Here is a 27139-nt window from a genome sequence, read left to right on the forward strand (position 1 = left end):
TAAACTACACGTCCTTAAAACAGCACTCTACATGATGAATCCTTCATGTTTTGTCTGTTTGTATGTTTACGAAGCAGGAGTTTAAATTGCAGCTTGGGGTAAACATGGACCTCCGAGACTATTTCTTTCCATTTTGCTTCTAAGAATACAGGTCAGGAAATAGCCTTGCCTGGATCTTCAGGTGGAGGCAGAGTTGGGACAGATTCCTGGTTTCTTTCAGGGTTCCTATTTTCTTTTGGTTTGTAGATTATTTTGGCGCAGCCCAAGATTTAGAGGGACCTAGAGACCTAGTTCTAACTCATGTCCCTGGGGATTGACCCACTAAAGAAAGTTTAAAAAATTAAGAATTTTTAAAGTAGAGCTCTGCCCCTACTTGAGGGACTAGTGAAAATATATTTTTTCTTCAAAGACACCAGGGTAGACGTAAATTGCTGGGAGAGGATCGTCTGAACCACAGAGAAGCATAGGTTAGATTTCTTTTAACACCTCTAATTATGCAATAACTCGTTTCTCTCTCAGTAGCAATATGCAAAGCATGACTGATACGTCTGTTATTTCAGCAGCACTTACCCTCCTTTTATAGAAGTGGATTGGAATTTCTAGACCTCTGGAATCTGATTCTGTAAATATTCTCACCTCAGGCCAGGGGCCAAGGCTAACCAGTATTTTGTGACACCCTGTGCTTGGCACTAAGCAGACACTCTGGATTTTTGTGACTGAAGACTGCATACTTAACTAGTCACTATTTTGTGCATTGAGAATTATAAAGTTTGTCATTTTGAAATATTAGAATTAATTTTTTTTAAAGTAAAAAAAAATCCTTTCCTTTGTATGTTAAAGTATTACTAATGAGCCTTCCTGTCTGTTTTCCTCCTTCGTCTACTGTAGTATGCCGGGATTTTGCCGTCCTGGAGGACCACACCCTGGCCCACAGCCTGCAGGAACAAGAGAGTGAGTAACACCTCTCGTTTATGCTCCTTCAGTTTTCTTTTTTTAGCGGTAGCTTGAGGCTGGTTTCTTAGGGCTTAGGTAGGGAGAGAGCAGAGTCACTTGGCGTCACCATCCATACATCCTGAAGGATTTCTTGAGGCAAGTGATGCCTGGGTGAGCAGTGAAGTTGCAGGCATGTTTAAGTAAGATAGGCTGCCAGGAATTAGTAGACTGCTGCGTCTGTAGGAGGAAAAGAGGGGTTTGAACCTTTTTCCTAGCCTCTTGTTGTAGGAGGGGCACAATGGTTGTAGATTTATCTGTGGTGCGCAGAAGGAATCTATTCTTGCTCCTAGGATAGGGACTTGAACAGTTTTCCCAGGCAACTGTGGTATAAATGAGATCACACTGTGGATTTTTCTGAATCTTTTTTTCCATGTAGTGATGAAAAGTAAATCTAAGCTACGCATGTTAAAGTACATACTTGTGAATATATGATTTGTGAATTCACATATCAGTATAAAATTGACGTTTTGAAAAATGCGGTTAATAGAGTGACAACATGTAGTAGTAGAAAGAGCATTGGTCCTGGCTTTAGAATATTTGTGTAGATGTCCTGGCACTGCCACTTTGTTGCTGTGTGACCAAAGGCAAATTATTTAATCTTTTTGATCCTCTTTTTACTTAATGGAAAAGTGGGGATAATAATTCCTTGCTCTTTATTACATATTGTTGTTGAGACAATAAAACGGAGTGATCGATGCAAAGCTATTGTTATGGTAAAGCTCTTAAGATTATTATGGCATTTATTACTAACAAACCAAGGCGTTATTCATTCCTGTCCTCAATCTTTTTGTTCCAGTTGAGCATCATTTGGCATCAAACGTTCAGCGGAACCGTTTGGTCCAGCATGATCTCCAGGTGGCTAAGCAGCTCCAAGAGGAAGATCTGAAAGCGCAGGCCCAGCTCCAGAAGCGCTACAAAGACCTGTGAGGATTTGGGAGGTGGGAGGGGTAATGTCAAGACTGGTTTTCTCTGTGGAGCTAGCAACTAGGGCAGGGGAGAAGGAGACTACTTCTGTTCCTCTGATTCCTTTTACTGTTAGATTACAAATCTTACAGTGGATATCTAACAGTTTTTTTGATTAGAAAATGTTTTGTTGTTGGAGCACTTGACCAGGTTTAAGGACATGTGGATGATGGTGTGAATTCTAACATTTTTTAGCTGTATGACTTTGGGCCAGTTAGTCAACTTCTCTGAATTTATTTTCCTTACCCGTAACATGGGGAAAATAATCTCTGTCCCCTCTGCCTCATAGTTTCTTTGGGGGATCCAGTGAAATAGTGGACATCAAATAACTTTATGGGTTGTACTGGTTCCTTTACTATGTTCTGGCTGTGTTTGCCGCTCTTACTTTCCTTGCTTTTCAAAAGTACATAGCAGAATGTTCTGAACGCTCTGAAATGTAGACTCGGTTATCTTCATAACTTCAGTGTCTGACAAAAGTCTCTCTAGTAGCCTCCTTTAACAGACAGATAAGCGGAAATAATGATTTCTCAGGTTTCTTTTGGCACAGTGACTTTTATTCTGTTTCAGTGTTACAAAGCTCCCAGGATACATTTCTTCTTTGAGAGTGGCTCTTACATCCTAAATCTTTAATGTGGGTAGATTTAACCACAGATACTGTGTTGAGGAGGAGAAGGGGTAAAGGAAAAATGGAAGGAACCCCTTAATTTACTTTAGTGTCATATTCAGGTAAAAAAGGAAAGCCAGTCATTTTTGCTAACTTATAGGAAGGGTTTGTCTTTCTGTTTATTATTTGTAGAGAGGACTTTATTAATCGTTTTGTCAAGTTTCCCTTATTTTGTAAATAAACACTTTTATTGATTCATGCTAAATCTGGCACCATGAAAGGAGACCAGAGATGTGAATAAGACAGCCGTTGCCTTTAAGGGCCTCAGGAAAACACCTTCAGCATTATGTATCTAGAGATAGGTGCATGAGTCACAGAGAATTGAAATGTAAATTTCAGGCCTATTTAGGGAGAAGAGACTGGGAAAAGCTTCACAAGACGATATGTTTAATCTGAAACTTGAAGGTTAATTAGAAGTTTGTAGTGATGGGGAAAACCCTTCTAGCCAGAAGGAGCAGCATGCGTAAGGGCAGGAGGTAAAAAGACTTGGAATCTCATGTTAGCTGAAAGAAGTTCAGTATTGCTGGAGTGGAGAGTGTATTTACAGGCAGAAGTAGGAAGTGAGGCCAGAAAAGTAGTCAAAAGCTGGATCAAAAGGGTCATGATAAGTTATGTTAAAGATTTCAGGTTTTGTAGATTTTAAATTATAAGGAATGGAGAACCATTGAAGTAGTTTTAGATTTTCATTTTGGGATCAATTCTGTAGACTAGGTGGGTAAAGGCTTGGAGTGGGCAAGATTTGAAGGCAACTGTTGAGCAATGGTCAAATTAAGAGATGGTGAGGCTTGAATGAGGACAGTGGTGATAGAGATAGAGGAAGGAGATGATGAGGCCTAAATTGAAGGTCATGGTAATGGAGATATAAAGAGGAAGAGAGATATTTGAGATGTTATGAGGCTCAGTGTCACATGGTTAAGGTGAGAACCAAAGCTAGAATGTTCTAGAGTTCTAAATTCATTACCCTTTACGTTATTCACAATTCTCTGTTAGAAAGGCGGGTTCTGAGGTTGATGCAGATGTTTAAAATCCTGAATTAGGTTAATAACAGTCTAATGAGCTTTTTCAGAAATTATCAAGACAAACCACTCAAATATAAATCAGGAGTAGAGACTGATATTTTCTAGGTCCTAAAGGAGAGAAGAACCGGGTGTTATATTTCTGCCTGAGACTTCAAGGTTTTGGAATTGTTCCTGGATGAAATAAGCTAGAAGGGAAGTCTTTCAGTTCACTCCCTGGCAATTTTGATGGTTGGAGATCTTGGGAGGGATGAAATGCTGCAGTTGTCATTGAACTGGAACCTCTTACTCAGTCTGGATACCGAGGCTGCTGTCCCAAATCAGGATTTTCGCTTGTTTGCTACTGCTTTCTCAGTTTCGCTTTCCCAGGAGTCTGTGTAATTAGGTGACTGAACCAGAGCCGGTACTTCTTGGAAATATGGTTTGAAATCATTAAACTCAGATGAAGCTTCACTTATTTATTTTCTGTACCAGGAGATACATTATCTGTGTCACTTGTGACCTTTAACACTTCATTTGGGTTTACCTTCTCTGCAGTGCTTCTACTTTCTTCCCACCTATTATCACATCCAGTGTAGTTATTAGTCACTTAATTCTATACAGATTTTACATTAATTTAGGAGGTTCAGGTAGAGGCTTGAATGAAGACAGAGGCCTTTGAAAACTAAGTCCATAATTTTGTGTATGATTCTTAATTATTGCAATGAGTGAAGGAAAAGAAGAAATATAAATAGGAATTGCTCTGAGTAGATTTTTGTTTATTTTCATTTCTTTGGTTTGAATAGATAAGAATACTGTGATATTAGACCTATAATGTGAAGTTACTAAGTGTAAACTTTTTTATAGCTTATAAAATGGCATGACAGAGAATGATTTGTGGTTATTAGTGGTAGAGGCAGGACTGGCAAACAGGCCCCAGTGGGGTGAAGTGATAGGTGGTATAGAAGAGGTGTGGAGTTTTCCATTGTTGGGTGTGGTGATCAGATTCCAGTTCTACCACATATTTTCGTTGTGATCTTGAGAAAATGATTTAACTTCCCTGGACCTTAGTTTTCTCATCTGTAAATGTGACCGTGTCAGCCTCTTTGCATCTTTATCTTGAAGATAAAGTGAGAAAAATAATGTACTTCTCATATAGTGAGTATTCAATAAATTGTATTTATTACTTTTAGGAAATACATTATTTTTTATTTTCCTTATTCATGTTTTCACCTTTGCTTTTTAGTGAACAACAAGACTGTGAAATTGCTCAGGAAATTCAGGAGAAGCTGGCTATTGAGGCAGAGAGACGACGCATTCAGGAGAAGAAGGATGAGGTATAACTTAGTTACTGCCCCTCTCCCTCATGGAGAAAGGGGTGCTCAGCTTTAGAGCAAAAACTTTCTGTAGGTCACGGGCTCAATGAAGGGTTGCTGAATGGGAAGCAGAATGCCTCTTATTTGGGCTGCGTTTTCCTCTGTGGACCATGATTTATAGCCTCTTGATTATGTAAATGGTAAAAGTCTTGAGAGATAATGGATAATTTCACATATGATGTGAGTTAGTTTCCTATGACTGCTGTTGCAAATTACTCCTGCAAACTTGGCTTAACAGAAATTTATTTTCTTAGAGTTCTGAAGGCTAGAGGTCTAAAATCTGAAGTGTTGGCAGGGTCACGCTACCTCTTGGGAAGGATCCTTCCTTGCCTCTTCCTAGCTCCTGACTCCTGGCAATTTTTGGCATTCCTTGGCTTGTATCTGCATCACTTCAGTCTCTGCCTCCATTGTCACATGGCTTTCTTCTCTGTCTGTATCTTTGTGTCTTCTTATCTTCCTGCAAGGACATCGATCATTGAATTGAGGACCCTCCGTAATCCAATATGACCTCAGCTTAACTAATTATATCTGCAAAGACTGTTTCCAAATGAGGTCACATTTTGAGTTTTGGGTAGAAATGAATTCAGAGAGGGCACACTATTCAGCTTATTACAAGGTGTCTGTCCCTGGGTTGTTCTTGCAGCATTAGAGAGAGCAGACTTTTGAGTGGGGCCTGCGCTGGAGGCAGGGAGTAGTCCTTGGGAGAGGCCAGGAGCAGGCATTGCTCTCATTCTTTCTCTTTTTCTTAAAGGTTTCACTTTCCTGTGATCTTTTGGTTAAAAAAACTAATCAGTTTGATTCTTTATATATTTTTAAGTCATATTGTTTTTAAGGCTGAAAATGACTAAAATTACTAATAGTGTTTGGTTTGTGAGAAGACTTGAATTTACCATTAGCCATTATTTCCTTTTGTGTTATTATTTTCAGCACTTTTTTTTTTTGACAGTGTTTTGCTCCATCACCCAGGATGGAGTGCAGTGGTATGATCTTACTGCAATCTCCGCCTCCCAGGCTTAAGTGATCCTCTCTGCCTCTTGAGTAGCTGGGACTACAGGCACACGCCCCCACACTTGGCTAATATTTAAAAATTTTTTTTTTGTAGGGACGAGGTCTCACTGTATTGCCCAGGCTGGTTTCAAACTCCTGAGCTCAAGCTGTCTTCCTGCCTCAGCCTCCTAAAGCACTGGAATTACTGGCATGAGCCACTGTGCCCAGCTTAGTTTCAGCACTTCTTATGAACAATTTATTTCGTTTCACATCACTTCTATGCTACCCTGCTTTCACACCTGTTATGCTGTACTTGGTCACTGTCTTGATTTATAATAGAGAAGAAAATGATTTATTATTTTTAATAGTTGGTTAACAATATGGTTTGTTACGCACCCAGAAACACTTTTGAGGGTTATAAGCATGGTGTTAATTACACAAACTGAAATTGTACTGGGCAAACTGGCACTTAGATCATCATGTTAAATAGATATGATCAGGGTCGTCAGTAAACAGCCTCCGTACACTGCTACTCTTACTGAATGAACCACTCTTGTTCCTCTAAGACTTCTTGTTCAATGCCAGATGAATGTGAGACACCTGGTATGAGTGTACTGAGTTGTTTCTTCAAGAAACAAATCATGATCTTGTGATAATCAGAACTGCAAGTAAAAATTAGGGATTATTTTTGATACTTCCTGTAATACACAGGAGGCTCTTTCTTAGTATTTAATGTGTTGCCTCTCTATAGTAAAGAGTTTGCTTTGGGGATGACACTGGGAACTAAAAGAAGTGATTATGTTTTGTAGACAAGAAAGCTTCTATTTAAAAAATACCAGAGTAATGAAGTTGGCTTCTTATAAATGCTACTGCTGTCATGTGGGTTTTTTTTTTTTTCTCCATTTAGGGAAAAACAGGATAGAAAGAGAAAATAAAACACTTTATTTTAATTATGTAGAATCTAAATAGTAATCATAGTAAGTAATCTCATGGTAATACTATGTAAAATAAGCAGTTTAGTGATTAACTCCATTTTTCGGATGTAGAAATTAAGTATTAAAGAAGTAAGTGACTGATTCCAAGTTATAAAATGCCAGAGAAATGTCTGTACAATTCAGGTCTCCTGACTGCTTCTGACTTAGACGTACTGTGGTATACATGAAACACGTGGACTTTGGAGTTACACTCACGTGGGTTTGAATTTTAGCTCATTAACTATTTAGCTGTGTGATTTTCAGCATCACCCTTAACCATACAGAACCTCAGGTTCCGAAATGGGTTGAGTCACAGTAGTTGTGCATACCCTAAAGGGCTGTTGTGAGGTAAATGAGATCAGGTACTTGGGGCACCTGGTACATGTTAAATTTATAATTGCCCTTTCCTTGATTTCTGTTATAGAGAGATATGTGCTGCCTAGGGCAAAATTAAACAGGCTTAAGTATGTTTCAGTATGGCGTGATTTGAGAGGTCCTCAAGCATTTACACATTTGTCGTTACAGGTCTCCCACTAGTTTGCCCTCAGTAGAGTGGAAAAGTAAAATTAGAAATCCAGTTGTGTAGGTGTGTTGACTGGACAAGCCTATATAAACTTCATTCAGACTTTTTGACTTTTCAACTCATGTCTCAGATGAGAAGATGGCTACTGTGCCAAGGTAGAAAAATGTGACTCTCAGCTGTCTAGTATATTGTCAATATTAAGTGAAGAAAATTTGCGTGAGTAAAGTTTGTCATTGAGGGATATATGAAAATGCTTATTTATAGTCTGTTGGTAACAGGGTGCCTGAAAGGGAGGGGAAACTAATACTGAGACAGTAGTACTAATACTGAGACAGTAGTACTAATTCTTCTGCCAATTTTTGAAAAAGAATTGCTTGTGACTCATGAACTCTCCTAGTTCCCATTTTTTTTTTTTTTAGACGGAGTCTTGCTCTGTCTCCAGGCTGGAGTACAGTGGCGCAATCTCCGCTCACTGCAACCTCTGCCTCCTGGGTTCAAGCGATTCCCCTGCCTCAGCCTCCTGAGTAGCTGGGACTACGGGCGCCTGCCACCATGTCCAGCTAATTTTTTGTATTTCAGTAGAGACAGGGTTTCATCATGTTGGCTAGGATGGTCTCGATCTCCTGACCTCGTGATCCACCCGCCTTAGCCTCCCAAAGTGCTGAGATTACAGGTACGAGCCATTGCACCTGGCCTTTTTTTTTTTTTTTTTTTTTTTCTTTTTCCCTTCCCGCTCAATGCTCTTCTGCTTCCCTGTAGAGTCTACTTGGTTAATAAGGACTTATCAGCAGCAGGGCTGTGGAAAATCTCTCTCTGGGTTTCCACCCAGATCTCTTTAAGAGATTTTTGGGGTCAATTTTCCTGGGTAGTTACTACCCCATAAAATACCAGATGTAGAGACTGAGAACCCTTTTCTCTTGGAACAGAGATTTTTTTTTTTTTAAATTTTTTCTAAACAACATTGTGTGTCAGATGTGGTGGAGTTATACAACCTTGGGTGCATAAATTAGCAGTTTAGCTTTGTCATGGTATAATTTTATTGTGTTTGTTAACAAAGCACAGATGTAAGGAAAGTGGCGTTTCCATGCAGGACACAGATGTGGAAAAGTTAAAAAAAATTTTTTTTTTTTCGGTCTTTCTGGCTTTGAGAACTCCTCACCTTCCCTCCCTTTGTTCCTCTTCTTGACTTTCTTGCTCTCTCACTCTGTCTTGCTCTTCTGTTTCTGTTTATTTATTTTTAACTCTTTTACATAGTTTCTCGAGTATGGTAGTTCTCTGTAGGCTTCCTATTGGAAGGAGCTTGTAGACTTTGGGTATACTGGACTCTGTGATATTTGTGGTTAATAAAAATGGGTTAAGGTTAATCAGTTAATTTAACTTAGTTATTCTTAAATAAAACTCTAAAAGTGTGTGTGTACCTATGTGCATGACTAGATGTGTGTGTGTGTGTGTGTGTGTGTGTGTGTGTGTGTGTGTGTGTTTAAACCTAGGTTTAAAATATATGTGAATGTGCAACTATTTTAAGGAAAAACTTTTTTTTTCCTTAAATAAATATTAGCACGGCCAAACATGTCATGAAAAGTTTGTGGCACTAGTTTAACAATTTGAAGGCCTTTATAGTATAAACTGCTCAGGGATAAACCTAGTAACTAATTCACATTAAAAAAATGAGTCTAGCATGAACCGTGGTACTTACACATAGCACTCTTAAAGAGATTAGAATTTCATGTTTTAAAAGAATATTTACACATTCTTTGGTAATATTTAGAGGCTAGATCAAACAGCAGTACCGTTTAGCTATTAAAAATTTTTCTGTGTTTTAAGTATTGTAAAAATAAGTTTATATATATATGACTAGAAAGGGAGATGGGAGGCTTCTTGTTGAGGTCTTCCTCTCTTCTTATACTGTTATACTGATGTTTTTACATCCATAGAATTGGTATTTTCCTGTTGTATCAAACAACCCTTTTGGATTTATACCTGCCTTGACATCCCTACCGAGTTAGATGTTAATATGTTAATTGCTAGTTAATAAAGAAGTTTAGCAATTAAGTGGAATGATTTTGTTTTTTTCCTTTCTGACAGTCATTTGACAATCACATTTTAAAATCGCCTTTTGATTGTTTTTAAACTCCAGATTTCCTCTTTTTAAACGCACTGCCATTGGAGGATAGAGGCGAAACGTTGAGAAGTAACCCTCTATCCCTTATATATGTGTATGATATAACCCTTTAACTCTTATATATTTATATGGTATAAATCATATACAGGTTGAGCATCCAAAAATCCAAAATCCAAAATATTCCAGTGAGCATTTTCCTTGAGCACCATGTCTGTGCTTCAGAAAGTTTCAGATTTTGGAGCATTTCCGATTTCGGATTTTTGGATTAGGGATGCTCAACCTATAAATGACAGAAATACCCCAGGGAACCCAACACCGTGTTTCAGTTAATTGTCATCTACTTGGGAAAGATGTATGGGGATCCTCTGGGTGCCACTGCACCTTGTTTATATTAATGCTTCTCTTAGAGCCATGTTTTCATGTCTACATTATGCTAGTTGTTTTACTAAAAGCAAGATTAGAACTTTAACGATATTTACCATATACACCAATCCCCTGTTGCTCATAGCACTATTCTTTAAAGCTAAAGAATTTGTCACAGGGCACATGTCTGGCCCACTGAAGGGAATCACTAAATCTATGTTTTCATTAAAATTACAATTCTCTAGTATACTAGAGATCCTTAACTGTTTCCTTCCTTATGGTTGTAGTTTCAAATTTTCCAGAGTTGGGTGAGCTTGGATAACAGAAGGGAAAGGTGAGATACAATGGTAAACTCCATTTCAATTAATGTATTTACTAAGAAGTCTTCTATGGAACAGGGTTATTTTTACATATTAGCCCAGAAGTCTATCTCATTAATTAAAATAAAAGTAAAAATGACTTTAAAAGAGCTTAAGATTTCATTTAGATTTGTTTTCCCAAGTTATGTTATGTAGAACATGACCTGAGTTTTTAAAAAATGTGAACAGAAGCTTCTGTCATAAATTTGGAAAATTATAGGTTACTGGAAGATAACAGGGTTTTTTTTTCTTTTAAAGTTTTAAAATTTGCAGATATGCATCTTAAAGAGTTAGACATGCTGCATGCTTTCTATTGAAAGGTGTGGTTTTTTTGGATAAAGTTTTGAGGCCAGTGTTCCCAGGAACAGGCTTGGGAAGTGCTGTTCTAGACTTATCATTAACAGGAAGGAAGCTGAGGACCAAGGAGATTGTTTATATCAAAGGTGACTAAGCTGGTTAGCTGCATCCAAGTACTGTGACTGATAATTGCCATCTTCAGCTTGTTTCAGCGGGATTTACTTTATATTGAAATTATCTAACAAAACTCACTGCATAGTAATGTTGGAAAGCAGGGAGGAGAACGGACTTGTGCTAAACCTCAGCCATAATAGAGTGGCAGTTTTCTGTTGAATTTTTGTCCTTTGTTTCCTCAAGCCTAGCAGACCTTTTCTTTCAAAAAAGAGCTGAGAGCTTAGAAGAGCAAAAAGGTTTGGGTGCTAAGGTGCATGACATATTATGATTATTATTTTTTTACTTGATTAAAAGCATGTTCTTTGACCAGCTAATGCATTGTAAAGAAGGGGCATAATTCTTTTTTCTCTCCTGGTTCTTTACACTGAGAGAGTGGCGTATTATTATGCTTCCATTAGGACTAAATTCAGTAGCAAGATGGCAGTTATAAGCAATTATATGAATAGAACTCTGAATTTCTAAGACTTTGATGGAAAAACTATCCCCTAAATCTGAATGTTAAACTGAATCTCTTTTCTCCGAATGTTAAAATGAATCTCTTTTCTCCTACAGTTCAAGTTAGACAGGGTTTTAAGAGACACTGGGAGAGAAATAGTCACTACTAATACCAGTTTTGGGGGGAACTTCAATTCTTTATCTGTGCAGTGGAAAGTTTGAACTGTTCAATCTTAGAGCCAAATGTCTTTGACTCCTTAATTTATCATTTTAATAAAGCTGTGTCTACCAGGTCCATGGAGCATAGTTTATAATTTCTGCTGGAAGTTGGACCTGATAATTTTCCTTTATATTTTTTCCTCAGTTATAGCAGGGGAAATATTTGTTTACTATAAAGCAAATTACTTAGGAAAATATAGTTTTGAGTGCTTAGGAAACATACAGCTCAAGGAAGTGTTTACATTTCTTTCTACTTCTGTAGTAAACATTATAGAAATTTGGAAAATTCTTCTGTAACAAATAATAGTTTTTTGGAGAATAGGCTATGTATCCCGTTCCTCTCTTCCTGACTGATACATTACTTTGTAAGACATTAAAGCTAAAGAATCTGGCACAGGGATTGGCACCTGGTAGACACATTTGTTAAAATGATACATTAAGAAGTCAAAGACATTTGGCTTTTTTTTTTAAGATTGAATAGTTCAAACTTTCCATTGTACAGATAAAGAATTAAAGTTCCCCCTAAATTCATATTAGTAGCGACTGTTTCTCTCCCAATGTCTCTTTAAACCATGTCTGACTTGAACGGGAAAAGAGATTCATTTTAACTTTCAGATTTAGGAGATAGTTTTTCCATCAAAGTCTTAGAAACTCAGAGTTCTATTCATGAAAAGTATACTTGTGTTAAGTAGGATTATGATATCTTTTACCTCTCAGCTTGAGTTGCAACATTTTGTGAGTGCTCACTTAAGTGTCTGAAACTATTGCATGGGCATTTACATAGATTACTTATCCAAAAATACGTATATATGTGTCAGTTAAAAGTGTATTAATGGTATATTTTAAGTTTGTATTTGGCATAAAGTCAGATTTGTAAGGCTATTTGGATGAATAGTAAAAAACAGCTAAGGATATGGATAAATATTGCTAATTTACCTAGATTGAGCATCCAGCTTGTTTCTGCATTGATGTGAAAAAAATTAATTCACTTAAATTTTCTTTTGAAATTGTATATTGCCATCTTAGTATATTCTTCATTTGCACCTATTCATAAAATTTGAAGAATAGTAATTCTTGCTTTAAATTTATAACATTAACATTTAATACTTCTTGTATTCCTTATTAACGATAAATATAAAGAAGTAAGTACCTCAAACTACCAATGATTGTTATTACCATTTGTACCAGTGAGTATTGTTCTCATATTTGTATGAGCCTTTAAGAATCTGATGATAGCTATAAACTTCTCTCCTTAAAAGTGTGCATGAACATATAAGTTAATAGGCTATTTTATGGGGCTTTCATAGAAATAATCTTCAGATTCAGAACACTGTCACTCTGCAGCTCAAAACCGTTAGTAATCCTTCATCCCCTATCTTAACAGACTCCAGACTTCTTAAGATTGTCTAAAAGGAGTTCCTGTGATTCAGCCTTAGACTGTTTTTCTAGCCTCAGCTTTTTTTTTCTACAACATTCCATACCTCGTGTTCTAATTTAACTATTGGCTTTTCCTTAGATAGGTGCCCATTAAAATGTTCATAACGTTGCTGATGTTTTCTTTTTCGACTTTGCCTGTTGGAATTCAGTTCTTTGTTCAAAGCCTAACACAGCGCAAAATCTTGTACTAATTCCTTTAAGCAAAAATAGTATTCCCTCTTTGGTACTCCCATGGAAATTTTTTTGAGGCATTTAAAATTTAATTTTATTGTAGTTTTTTTTTTTTTTTTAAAGTTTCTATGAAACTTTTGTTTTCATAAAAGGATGATAATCTTTTAGGGGACATTATGGAATGTTATTCATCATTCTGTCCCTCACAGTGCCTTTCACTTAATAACTGCTAAAAATTTGCCTGGGGATGAACAGGTGGGAGACAGAAGGAAGATTGTTTTCTCTTTTTCGGTTAAGACAGTGGTATTCTAATGCAAAGCTAAATCAAAATCCCCATAAGAATTCTTTTCAAAAGCTTTTAAATTATAATTTATAAAGTTTTGTAGATTACTACATCCTGCCCCTCTAGACTTATTGAATCATCAGTTTGGAAAAAGGGCCCACAAATACATATTTTTAAAATTCTGTTGTGTAACCTGCTTTAGGAAGTACTGAGTTTTGAATGTCTTCCATATTGTGTTAGATTTAAATCTCAATTAAAGCCTGTCTCACTTATCTAGATCATGTGCTACTCCTGTTGAGCAATCATCTGGCATTTGAAGACATGAAATTAATGCCAGAAAGTCTAGAGAGCCATGGACAGAGCACATACAAACTTGGCAGTGGAATGTCAGGCCCCACCATGTGGAGTTTGTTTGTTCTTTGGTAATGCGTATTTCCGTTCTCCCCTTGTCTTTGCAGGACATAGCTCGCCTTTTGCAAGAAAAGGAGTTACAGGAAGAGAAAAAGAGAAAGAAACACTTTCCAGAGTTCCCTGCAACCCGTGCTTATGCAGATAGTTGCTATTATGAAGATGGAGGTAACAATTCCTGCATCATGATGTATTCTATCCTTAGACTCAACCATAAAACACTCCTTTAATTTTGTTCATAAAGTGACCTTAGGGACCTGAGAATGTTTCTCTTATCCCCCGTCACTGGGTACATTTAGATATGTGGCAGGATTCTATTTGCATCTAATAAATTCATGTTTTGTTTTGTTTTTGTTTTTTTTTTTGAGATGGAGTCTTGCTCTGTCACCCAGGCTGGAGTGCAGTGGTGCTATCTCGGCTCACTGCAACCTCTGCCTCCAAGGCTCAAGCAGTTCTCCTCCCTCAGCCTCCCAAGTAGCTAGAATTACAGGTGTGCACCACCATGCCTGGCTAATTTTTCTATTTTTAGTAGAGACGAGGTTTCACCATGTTGGCCAGGCTGGTCTTGAACTCCTGACCTCAAGTAATCTGCCTACATCAGCCTCCCAAAGTGCTGGGATTACAGATATGAGCCACCGCACCCAGCCTTATCTGTTCTTTAGTTGGACAACCCGAGCCACTTTCGTGATGGCTAAAATTTGAATATGATTTTATAAGAATTGGCATACATTCTTTTTAAACTTTAGCGACTTGGAATGCTTTATTATAATCTAAGCACATAAATGGGATGTGGAAAATGGTGGATGAGTCTCTGGACTTAACGTTTCTCAAGAAGTCTGGGCAGTAGTGTTTGAAGCGGGAAAGTGGTATGAAGAAAGAAGGTATACCAGGCATCACTTACTGGGTAACAAAGCTTTGTTCTGTGCTTTCTTGCCTTTTAAACCTGGGCCAATGGTGTAGCCTGCTGATGACAAACAATATTAAATTTTAAGATTTCCGTGTTCATTTTTTTCTTTTGATCCTTTCTTTGCTATTCGATTACCATGTAGTATGATTTCTGAGGGAATGATTACCTCAGTTTCGCTTCTCTGGTGCCTACTTTGCAGGGTGGTGATGATGTGGTGGTGGCAGTTGTGGTGATTCTTTATCTTAAAAATGTGTTGGGAAGCGAGTATTTGCAAGTATTGTCAAGTCTTTCTCAAAGACTTGTGAAAGGAAAGACGTTTCCTATAGTTTCAAGTGTCAGTATTTAATGAAATTCAGCTTGAAGACCAATACTTAGGATCACAAGTGAACAAAACCTAAAGGCAACTTTCAGAGAGTCAAGAATTTCAGGTCAGTGATCCTGAAGGACCTTGCAAACCAGTCATCAACTGCTTTTCTGTAATTCTATTATAAAAGGTAAATATGTGTTTCTCTGATGAGTAGAATGAAAGCAGTGTGTATGTAGATGATGAGATTATTACAGTTTGAGTATAATTTTGCCCAGTAACACTTTTTGTTCTAAATTTACCATAATCAGTAGAGCTCAGCCTTTTCAGTAAGCAGGCTGATTCGCAATTTACTGCTTGATGTGTTCTTCCTCCGTATGTAAAACACTCATCTCTTTTTTGATAGCTGTTTTCTTTATGCTGGTTTTTCTGATGAATCTGTATGTTATGTCATTTGAAAAGAAAAAATTTTGCCACATTTTACTGTACTAAAGATCAGAAAGCAAAGTGTTACTCTTCACCTTCAATTTAAATCTTAGAAATGTAGCCCGGTGTTTTTCCCTTTTTTAAAAATTCTGCTTTGGAGGTATATTCACTGTAAACGTTATTATTTTAAACTGTTCAGTCTATAAAAACATTAGGATGACAAGGAATTAAATGCATTAAACTATTAATTTTAGCATTCCCCTCTTAAAGCCTTATACTGACTTGAATTGAGACTCAAACCTGTTTTTTTGACCAGAATACTGTCATCCTGATTTGTTTCTCTAGGGCAGGAGACTATATTAAGAATTCAGTGGTTTTTCTGGGACACATAAAAGCTTTTAAAAATATTTTGTATTTATTTTAATTACTCTGATAAATTTGTAGAGAGTGGCATATATGCTTGTTTCTTTGGTGAGAGAGAGACTTTGAGGGAGTTTTGAGGAACAGGAAGTGGTGACCTCCTGAACATGTGTGTGTAAATACTGAAATTTCTCTTGCTTCAGCTGTGTTGTTATTGGGAGATTATATATTGTTGAACATGGAGTCCTCATTAATATGCCTTTGTGTTAGACCAAGTGCAGTTCCACAGAAGCCATATTACAGTTCAGCTCATATTTACAAAATAATCCTTCCGGTCTTTGCAGTGGTCCTTTTCCAACACATCTGGGATATTCTTTGTTTATGCATGCCTTTGTATATCTATTTGATTTTTTGCCTTGCTTGCATAGTAATCACAGTGTATCATTACAGAAATGGTCAATTTTTCAACTTTTATTTAAGTCAAACTTTAATACATTATCTATTAGAATGATTATTTATGGATTTTCTACAAATTTGAAATGTATAAAACATTTGTCAAATTTATATCGACTCAAATGATATGTATTATTTATTAGTGAATCCATGTTTTTCTTTCAAAGCCTCTTATTGAAGTCATATTAGTGATTTTTTTTAAGTTGTGGTCTTTGGAGTCATAGGACTGTGGTTCAAGTCCTGTCCCCTCCTTAGAACAATATTAATTTTAATGAAGTTATGTACTAAATAAAATGGAGATTATTAAGTAAATCCTTCATTTGGATTTGAGAAGATGAAATAATGCAATTTTGGTGAAGTACTTATTTATACATATATCAGTGTTATATGTGTATAATGTAATATTTTCTGTATCTATCTTATTTTGAAAGCCAAACATGGAGGCACTCATATAAAATGCAGATGTGTGTGTGTGTGTGTGTGTGTGTGTGTGTGTGTGTGTATTATGTATATGCCAATACATAATACCTATGTATGTTTTGGCAGTGAGGGAGTAAGTTATATTTGCCAAATAACTTGGTCTCAAAAAACATACAAGTCTCAGTCCTCAACTATATGAGGTTTTAAAGCATTCAGATAGATTCCTCACATCATCTTTTTCTTTCCAAGATTTAAAGCTGTCACAGCAAATTTACTATTAGAGAATAAATTTTTTTCCAGTCAGCTCTGTAAAAATGTAGTAACAGCTCTGTAATAATTCCTGCAGCATATTTTCTAAAAGTAAAACTGCGAATATCAATTAACTATTTAGAAGGAATTAAAAATCATAATATCACAAATTCATGTCAAAACTCAATTCTGTTTCTTTTGAGCCAGAAGGTACTTCACTTGTGCAACTCTGAGTGAGCACATTTTTATTAACACTGTAAACCATTGTTCCCTGGATGTGGTCATCATTTAAGTAGCTGGTCTGTATTATATAAATTTACAGCAGTAGTCACTTAATTCTCATGTTGTCATGATAGTCTTAAAATAATAGTTTATTTAAGAGAGCAGATAATTTGTTTTTATCACCGGGTAATTCTTCTGTTTGCTTTTGATTTTATGTAAAATAAAACTTACCCATAAATGATGAAGATAAATACTTCTACAGACTGTTTAGAAAACAAATTATTTAGTATTGTCTTTGGAAGCAAGCTTTCTTTTCTTCTGGAAAGCTCAAGAGGAGACAATTTGAGGTTTTTAATGGAAACTTACATAATTGGTGCATTTAGCACATATCTCTTTCTTGCTCTATTCCTTTAACAGATTAATATCAAATGAAACAATTTAAAGGAAAACGTATAGTTTTTTATTTTCTTTACATCTCCTCAACTTACGGTAGCTCTTTGAAATGCAGTTCAGCAAGTGCTTAATTCCATCAGGGAATGTTAGCTATCATAGCAATTTTCCATGGAATTGGGATTTTTTTGTTGTTATTTCCAAAACGTAGTAAAAGTTTTAGAAAATGTTAAAATCAGTATATTGTTGTAAAGTGCATATGAATTTGCTGCCTTTGTCTTCACATTATACTTGTGCCTAAAAAAGACCTGAAAAAGCACTATTTTTGTGCTGTTTTTGAAGTTTATATTAAATTTGGGGTCATATACTTAGCATATATTGTATTTTTATACAAAGAATACAATATCATACAGGTTTTTAAATGTATTTAGGAAGCGACTCCTTTTTATATATTCCATCAAGGAAACCCTTTGAATTTTTTTCCTTTGCCAGTTTCAACGAAGATTGAGAACAGAGTTATCTAAAGATAACAGGGTCATGAACTCACTTAAAATTCTGATCTACTTTATCCTCTTTTACATTGAACTGTAATAGAGGGCTATTTTCTGAAGTGACTGGGTATGTTTGGCCACATGAAGTGGGCAGATAGAGGAATATAAAAATCTGTGGATCATTCCCCTGAACTCAAGAGAAACCAGCAATATTCTGATACAGTTTTATTGGCATTTCCAGTAAGAATATTTGAAAGCCTCTGTCTGAAATTACGAAGCTTAATTTTTTTGTTTTACAAGATTCCTCAACCTCTACCTTTTACTCTATACTAGTTTCAAATTGGTTTATAAATAGAACTTAATGTTTAATGGCTATAATTTTGTTATTGGCAAATATTAAAAGTGTTGTTAGCTCTACCTAATCATGATCAAGCTCTTCTTTCACATTTGTTTCACTTAATTTCAGTTTCTTACCGTTTTGGCTATGTACCCAGAATTCTTTAGGTTCGCATGAACTGTTTCAGTAATGCTCATCCCCTCTTCTCAATTTAAGTTGAAAGAGCAATTTTCTCCATTTTTAAAGTACGTTAAACTGGAGCCCAGACTCCCCCCTGTGTAGTGAGTTCATACTCTCATTAAATTAATCTGCATTTTTATTTTTCACATCCCTCTGCCTCCACTCAGACCAACCAGGGTCAAGGAGGGCCAGGGAATTGGGTTCTGGATTCTCAAGACCTTGTAGACTCCAAAGAGATGGAAAGACTGTGAAGCAGAAGAAAGAGAAACCAGAACATCCACTGGAGAACTTGGAAGAGCCAGAACAACGTTGTTCATCAAAGCGATCCCTGTCATCCTCTAGCTCGGGCAAAGTGAGGGACAATCCCCAAATTAACAATGAGCAGCACGAAAGGAAACGGTCCACTCAGGAGAGGCCCCGGAGACCTCTGCTTCCCACAGTCAGTGGTGAAGTGTTTCTGAGCACAGAATGTGATGACTGGGAGACTAAGAATAACCATCAGACTCGAAATTGGGAAAAACAGTCTCGACACCAAGGTCAACTTTCACCGAAGTCCTCACAAAAAGCAGGGCTTCACTGCAAGGAAGTTGTATATGGGAGGGACCATGGGCAAGGTGAGCACAGAAAAAGGAGACACAGGCCCAGGACTCCTCCATTCTCAGAGAGTGAGGAGCAGCTCCACCTCCATGACCCAGGTAATAGAGGACAGTTTCGATGGAAGTCCTGGTATCATGTATATAACTACAAACCGATGAATTTAATAAGTATCTTAAGCAACCTTTCTTTCTCTCCAGTTCATGTTCATGACTTTGAAATAAATCCTAGAGCAACATATTATAAAAGGTATACACTTAATCTCAGGTCTATAAGAAGAAGGAAAATATTTGTCACTTTTCTGTGAGAATGCACTGATTCCTTGGAGAGTTATTCCGTGCCCAGGTTGTATTAGAGGTACCCATTCCAGATACTGTTCTTCATTTACTGAGACTGTATATCAGAGATTCTGATACCAAATCAAAACTCCTGAATTTCTGGTTTTACTTCGGTGAACCCAGAAGAGCTGATGAGCCCGTCTTGATAGTGTTTGTCTAACCAAAGGCCAATAGAGCCGGAAATACTATATTTTTTAGACCTCATCTTTCTCATTTGTAAAATGAGTTGGATAGGCAGTCTTTTAAGAAAGTATTTTTCAAATAATATGCCTCAGTTCATTCTCATCAGAATCAGCTGTTAACTAAAAATGGAAATGTCTGGATTTCACATGTATTATCATCTCTGGAGTGAGGCCTGGCAGTTTGGACATGTTTTAGACCTGGAGGTGGATTCTTAGGAACTTAAAATTTTAAAGTTATTGCATTAAATTACTTTTTATACTGTAACTTTCTCCAGCTCTAACTCTGCAGTTGGTGTTCTAAAGTACCAATACAGGTAAGTTCTTGGTACCTATGTAAGAATGAGGTAAATATTATAGATAAACCTCAAATTTCTGGCACCCCTGAGGCTTAACTCTGAAGTCCGTCATTGACACAGTAATGGCTCTATTTTCTATAAACTGCTGAGGTGATGTTTTCCATGTGGCCGTAACACTAGGAATCGTAGTACGAAGGAGCCAGTCAAGCTCTATCTGTGGTCAGAGAACTTGTTTCTGGGTTGCCGATTCAGGTTAAGTTGGTTTTTCCTGTCATTTCTTATTAAAGGACTTGGGTATACAGAAAATTAAAATTTAGTTCCGGAAACCATTCTGAGTAGCTGCCACAAATATCCTTGTCTTAGGCTTTGTGCTTGGATTTCAGCCAAAAAGATGGCTTTGTAAACAATTCCAAACTAGATACACTTTGTTAGGGAGATATAAAGAGCTGCGGAAAAATAGGGGAAAGTGTATTAATCTGTCTTGAGTAGGTTTATGAGGAAGTTACACCCCTAACATTTTGAGGTTTATAAGTTCCAAAGGCGTGGGGAAAGTATGGAGAAAGAATGGTGATACACTGACCTCTACGTTTCTGCTTCTGTGAATCTGACTTTCAGGAGTGCTCTGAGGGCTAGTTAGGCTTTATGGCTTTTAGTTATGCTCCAGGATATTTTAAATAGGCTGAGGAAGCATGACACTAAACACTGACTCACAGGCTCCACTACTGGAATTGCAAATGTTTTGTTTTTTTATTCTGCCAGCACAAGGGATTAAAAAACATTGTTATCAGGCAGATACTAAAATGACTACAACATGAGCTGCTGCTTTTCTGTCATTTTATATTCAGCTTGCATTTTACATTTTACCTTTCTAGCCCCTGTAGGCATTTGATTTTGTAACTCCCTGGAACAGGTCAGAGGATTACATTAAAATATAATTACTAGGTAGTGGCATCTATTCTTGCTGTTGTAAAAGCACAATTCTTAAAGTTGTTAGGACAGGCCAAAGTTATATTTAACTTAATAATGAAGAAACTAGCATGATGACAAGGAGCTGGTTCTAAGAGGATTTGCAGAGCAGCATTAACAGAATCAGTTGAAAGACAGTGCAAAATAAAATTTTAAATTAAGTATAAGATAACTTTCTACAGGGCAATGGGTACCTAACCTTTCAGTTACTTCTCTGTTGGACTATAAATTCTTAATAGCTCATCATTTTCTGCAGGTTAACTTCTAAACTCGCAGGGCCATAAAATAACTGCACTGTTCTGCTGTGAATTGTTAGTCAGATATACTGTGGCATTCCCTAAATGTCAGACTGGCTTATTACAAATACTCTTACATGATATCAAAAAGAATATATCATTTTACCTTATTCCAAGCTCAGAATAAATTTATCTTGAATATCAGTACTTTCAACAATTTTATTCTGTAAATTTAAGGATGAAGTTTTGTGTTCATTTAGGGACGTTCTTGTGTTCTTCATCTGAAGGATGATAAACAGAAAAAGACAAGGAAGTGTTAAATTAAGATATATATGGAACTTGAAAATACCACTCACCCGATTTTTTGAAAGCTGGTTTCTAGAGTCTAGGATACTGAGATGAGGGAAACTAGTCTGTTAATTTCCTTCAGTTAATTACATTAAAAAAATTTTTGGACATCTTTGTTTTCTTTAATGACGGCCTTACACTGCACTGTGAGTTCTTTTTCTATACCCTTACAAAAATTTTTGTCACCTTGGGTCCAGAGGACACTGCAGAGAATGGGCATCCTGACAATGCAAAAATTTAGTATTCCAAGCTGTGGGGATTTTCTGCTTAATGAGATTTACAGATTCCAGTGATACATCAAGGGTTTAAATAAACCGTTTCCCCTCTAAATATTTGGAACTGAGAGATATTACCTCAGATTCTGACTCTTTCTCTTTTTAACTGCCAGAGGTTACAGTCTTATCACCCTGTCAAACCAATTAGACTATTCAATGGAATATTGTCTTTGATAGAATTTAAAACAATGTGTCTTTAATAAAATTGAAAGTGAAAAATCTTCTTGGCTAATTCTGTGGTGTACTTTAGGAGGCATAATAGTGGAGAAAATTTGGTCCTTGAAATTTCAGCACATCCCACTGTATTTCACTGGATGGCAAAAGTGAAGGAGCTAGGCATGTTCCATCATCCTTAATTAAGCTTTGGGCTGCTTATTGAAGTATCATTTTTTCTATAGATTGGAACATGGTATATATAGCAGACTTTTGTCCACTGACATTGCCCAGTACTGAGTTCCTCATCTAATTTCATTTTCTCTGAAATCTGCTTCCTAGTTATGACTAAGCTTAATAACTCAGGGAGATTTATATTCTGTTTCAGATGGTCCACTCTTGGGACTATGCCACTGTTCTTTTTTTTTTTTTTTGGCTGTCCCAAACCACTCAGAAATCTAGATTAAGCCTAGCCCAGTATAAGACTCTGGCTCTAGAGATGATTTGAAGTGGTCTGTGCAATCGGGTTCTATTAGGTCTGAAGCTAAGAAAGCCATGTTTGCTAGTCTTTCTTTGTAGGAAATAGAGATGTGTATGAGTCTGGCTTCTGAAGCCACAGAAGCGAGGTTGAAAGTTGTACAAAGATAGGCTTCACAAAATACTTACATTCTCATCATTTGCCCAGTGTTTACTTGTATTTTATTTTTTTTTAAATTAACAGCAAGTGAGTCAAGTGTGGTGAGGGATTTTGACAAAAATCGTTTTAATTTACAGTAATTTTAATGGGCATAATACACTAAACAGGTGATACCAATATTAATTGCAAGTAAGAATGAACTGGGGAGATTTAAAACAAACTTACTCAAGGACAGGGCACACCCAGGCTACTTAATTTAGAATCTGTGGGGGTTGGGGCAAATATTTTTATATGTGTTCAAAGCACCCTCATGTGATTCGAATATATAGCCCTGGTTGACAACGCCTGGCATAAAGAGACAATCAGGAGTACATTTTGTTTCTCCTCTGAATAGTTAATTTACTAAAATGAACTATTTCAGATGAGTAATCTTGTTCACTGTATTCACAATTTTTATTAATTCTGAATGTAATACACTCACACTGTCAAGTAAAAGTTTAAAGCCAGAATTGCTTTATAGGAATAAATTGGAATAGAACTCTGGTCATTGTGCTCTCAATATAGCTCTGGTTATATTTTCCCTAAGATGTCACAGTGCTATTAGTCTGATCAAAGCTGTGGGGAAGATCTAAAGCGAGTGGGTTAATTTACTCTCAGAGCAAAAGCCATGGCAGGGCCACTGCCTGTCTAACAGGTATTATCACATGACTACCAGGTGCGGCTGTTTCTGCTCCCTCTGAAGTAGTAAGTATGCAGGCTGAGATAAATAGAAGCCTCTCCTCTCCTCCACCCTTGACAGCTTAGCCTCTTAAACTCTGACTGTAATTTGCTTTTCTTTAAATTATTTTTATTTTCAATGACTTTTTTTCACTTTGTATTTTTCCAGGGCCTCACTTGCAACTTCTTACATAATTTTCTGCTGTTGCAGGAACTATGTGAGAGGGGACTTTTTACCAGGCAGGCTTGGTTAGATATCTTTGTTTAAATGTATGCATTATCTACATTGCCACTTCCATTCCTAGGGCAAAAATATTTTTAATGCACCCCACACTGTATTCTGGAGTAGAGGTAGTATTGTCATTGTTAGCTACTAAAGAAAAATCTCCTTTATTTTAAATTTCGTAACTTTTCAGAAAACATCCTCGGTTGTTTTATTACATTGAGTTTTTTTTTTTTTTTTTTTTTAAAGGAATGAAGCCAAGAGTGACTAAAGAAGCTGTATCTACTCCATCGCGAATGGCCCACAGGGATCAGGAATGGTATGATGCTGAAATTGCCAGAAAACTGCAAGAAGAAGAACTTTTGGTGAGCAAATTTTAAGGCAAAAGTTTAGATATATATTGATGGGTATTTTTTTTGTGAATTCAGTCCATCTTAAAATTACGTTAATAGTCCTCTCTTAATTGAGAAACCTTTTTTTATGAGTGGAAAAATCAAGACAATAGGAATAGAGTATCCACTTTTGCTTAGTGAGTAAGCATTAACAACGAAGTCCGTAACTCCATTTCTCCATCTCCATGATTGTTCTCCATGACCCTGCTGTAGGATTTGATAAAAAGAGCTCCTGCTCTGGCTGGTGAAAGCATACCAGCTGATTAGCATCCTCAGGAACATGAGTCACAATTATTTTCAAAAACCAGCTTATTTTGAACAAGATACTGAAAACGCACAACATAGATTCCAATAAAATTCTTTGTTTTTGTATTTTCGATATCATAGGCTACCCAGGTGGACATGAGAGCTGCTCAAGTAGCTCAAGATGAAGTAAGTTAATGAGTTTAGCTGATATTCTTTGGAAATATCCTAGTATATTTCTATCTGCAACTCTGCAGTTAATGATATTGACTGTATTTTGTTTAGGAAATTGCTCGACTTCTAATGGCTGAAGAAAAGAAAGCTTACAAAAAAGCCAAGGAGCGGGAGAAATCATCTTTGGACAAAAGAAAGCAAGACCCCGAGTGGAAGGTAGAGTGTGTTTTGTTTGTTTTCTAATTAGAAATAAAATTAGAAATGAAAAGGGGACTCTGCTTTTAAGTTAAGCTCTGCAAATATAGGATATATGAATATATAAATTATCTGTATTGCATATATGAATCTGATCTGTGAAGATTCCATCACCATGAAAAATCACAGAATTTTTGAAAATATGTCAAAAGTTACTGCTAAGATTGAAAACTCATTCTGTTCCCTTTAAGACCGAGTAAAATGCAAGTGCTTCTGGTCATGAACAGTCTTAGTTTTCATATACAGTACTTTGATTATAGAAGAATGTAGCGTTTTCACATGCTTTCATATTTTCACATGCTTTCATATTTTCCACAATGAACTTCTCTTCCCATCTGTACTTTCTTTGTGCTTACATTATCTTTAATCTCTGTCATGTACCCGTTTCTCTTTCCTTTGATGTAACATGGTTTGTGGCAGACTGAAAGATACATACTTATCACCAACAATTATTTATGTCACAGTGCAAGACCTATCTAGCATGAGTTTGGACTGTTATCTTTCCCCTCGTTGATCAGAAATTGTAGACAAAATAAACAGTTACTGCAATTCATTTTGCTGCGGTAATTGCGAGTTCCAGTAGAGCAGACTTTATTCATCAGTGGCAGCGCACAAGACAACACTTTGGACCTCCATGGAAAGACGACATTTTTCCTTATAGTAATGTGTAATGTAGAGAGGAAGACAAAGTGTAGACAGTTAACAAACAGAAGATCAAGCTAGGTGGAAAAAGAGCAGAGGAATAGGGAGAGAATTGGTACAATACAGAGTTTTTAGGGAGGGAGTTTAGGCTCAGAAGAATGAAACCTAGGTTGTGTATTCCTTATACAGTTGGTGTTTAGCACTGGTCTCTCTTGAACAAATTCCTCCATTGGGTTTCTGGTCCCACCTCACAGTCTCAGTAATGGTTGTGAGGAAAAAGAAGGTGTAGAAACCTTGCTAATAGTATTGCTGTACTCTTTGCTGTTGCCCAGTTACCTACGAGTTAGTCTCAAAACAATGAATGTATTATTCTCATATTAATTATGTATATTTAGCTCTCTCTTAACTAACTCAGTAATTCAGGATTTTTTCTAACGTACTGTTTTAGTCAAGGATTCCCAAATACTTCTGTTAAATGAATTAAGCCACAAATAATTGCCCAGGAGTTTCTCAGATTCTTTGCTACCTTAACTAGGAAAGGGTAAGTATTTAAGGATTAGAAATCAGGTGTGTCAGAAGGCAATGGCCACATCTCTAGCAAGTATCATCGTGACTTCTGTAATTTTTATTTTATAACTGGTACTGATACAGTTCCTCTCTTGGAAAAGTTGACTTGAATGTGCCTTAGTTTACTGGCTGGAAATCAGCCTAAGACAGGTGTGCGGAAATAAGTTTGAGTGCACAAACCTGGATTCCATAGACTCTGGGCATCCACTGGTTCTTGTCAATTACTGTGTAGCTATTATGTTAATAATCAGTGGCCAAGCACACCCATCTAGGGAAGCACGTTCCTGTGTGTTTAGCTCATTCCTCTGGCTGTTCTAAGGCTTTCAGATGAGTGGGCTAAATTACACCTTTCATGTAAGCCCAAAGCCTACCTTTGCAGCTATAAATTTTTTATCTCTGGAGTGGCTATATATAAAAATATTTTATGTTGCTCAACTAAATATAATTAATCTGAAATCACTAAGGAAGAGCTTGGCATGATAAACATACTTTAAACTTAATCTTTCCCTTTGATGATTCTGGATTGTATGTGTGTGTTATTTTTGTTTGTTTGTTTGTTTGTATTTTTGTCCATAGCCAAAAACAGCTAAAGCAGCAAATTCAAAGTCAAAAGAGAGTGATGAACCTCACCATTCTAAGAATGAAAGGCCAGCACGGTAAGCTGACACCTGAAAAGGAAAATGAGGAAGTTGACTTTGGGGTGAGTAAGGAGATGTCAGTTCCCTAAGAAGAGTGTATGTTTTTTGGAGAGGAGATCCAAAAATCTGCATTTGTGAGGTAGTGTCAAGACATCCAGGGTTATTTTTAGTACTTTATTTCCAGTCTTACATTGAGTTGTGCACATCAAATCAGGATTTTACAAAAGTTGGGGTAGATAAGGAAGAATGTACTTTTTGTTAGGACTGATTCTTACCTCTGCATTCACTGAATTTATGCTTTCAGCTTGGGGAATGAGAGTGATTTTTTTTCCTAAATAAAATTTCGAGTTTTAAATTTTTACCGGGTTTCATAGCCACACCGATGTGTGCATGCCATTTGCACATGCTCAAACTCATTTCTTTCTGAGTCTCAGTGTCCTTGACAAAATCTTGAATCCTTGTAGACTGTCTAAATCCCACTCGACAAATAGCTGTGGCTATGGTGTACATACTTTCTGATTTATCTCAAACAGTCGTGCATAATAGTTACAGAGCAGCTGCTGTCTTTCTACCTCAAGTTGTCAACATTTAAGTCTCTGGGGAAGTAACCTCTTTTTTTTTTTAATTGCTTTTTGTTGCCTTTCAAAAGAAAACATGATTGGAATGTGAAGAAAAAATATTAAAAACAAGACAAAAAAGTCACACTAAGTTTAAAATTTTGAAAACTCTGAATTATTCAAATTTGACTTTTATTCTTGATTATTTATTAATTCTTGAAACA

The 27139-nt window shown here is 36.6% G+C and overlaps 1 protein-coding gene across 2 annotated transcripts in view; it reads left to right on the forward strand.

Annotated features, from left to right (window-relative positions):
* Positions 1–27139, forward strand: part of CCDC50 (coiled-coil domain containing 50) — a 65006-nt gene that overhangs the window by 27126 nt on the left and 10741 nt on the right. Inside the window, exons 2-10 of one of the 2 annotated variants that reach the window (XM_032171914.2) lie at positions 889–951; positions 1790–1916; positions 4862–4952; positions 13794–13911; positions 18650–19177; positions 23697–23812; positions 24227–24271; positions 24368–24472; positions 26297–26376. In XM_032171914.2, the coding sequence (XP_032027805.1) occupies positions 889–951; positions 1790–1916; positions 4862–4952; positions 13794–13911; positions 18650–19177; positions 23697–23812; positions 24227–24271; positions 24368–24472; positions 26297–26376 (1273 nt within the window). The remainder of the gene's footprint in view (positions 1–888; positions 952–1789; positions 1917–4861; positions 4953–13793; positions 13912–18649; positions 19178–23696; positions 23813–24226; positions 24272–24367; positions 24473–26296; positions 26377–27139) is intronic. The other variant, XM_032171913.2, reaches the window with a different exon arrangement.

The sequence above is a fragment of the Hylobates moloch genome, unplaced genomic scaffold (genome assembly GCF_009828535.3).
Source record: "Hylobates moloch isolate HMO894 unplaced genomic scaffold, HMol_V3 SCAFFOLD_13, whole genome shotgun sequence".
NCBI lineage: Eukaryota > Metazoa > Chordata > Mammalia > Primates > Hylobatidae > Hylobates > Hylobates moloch.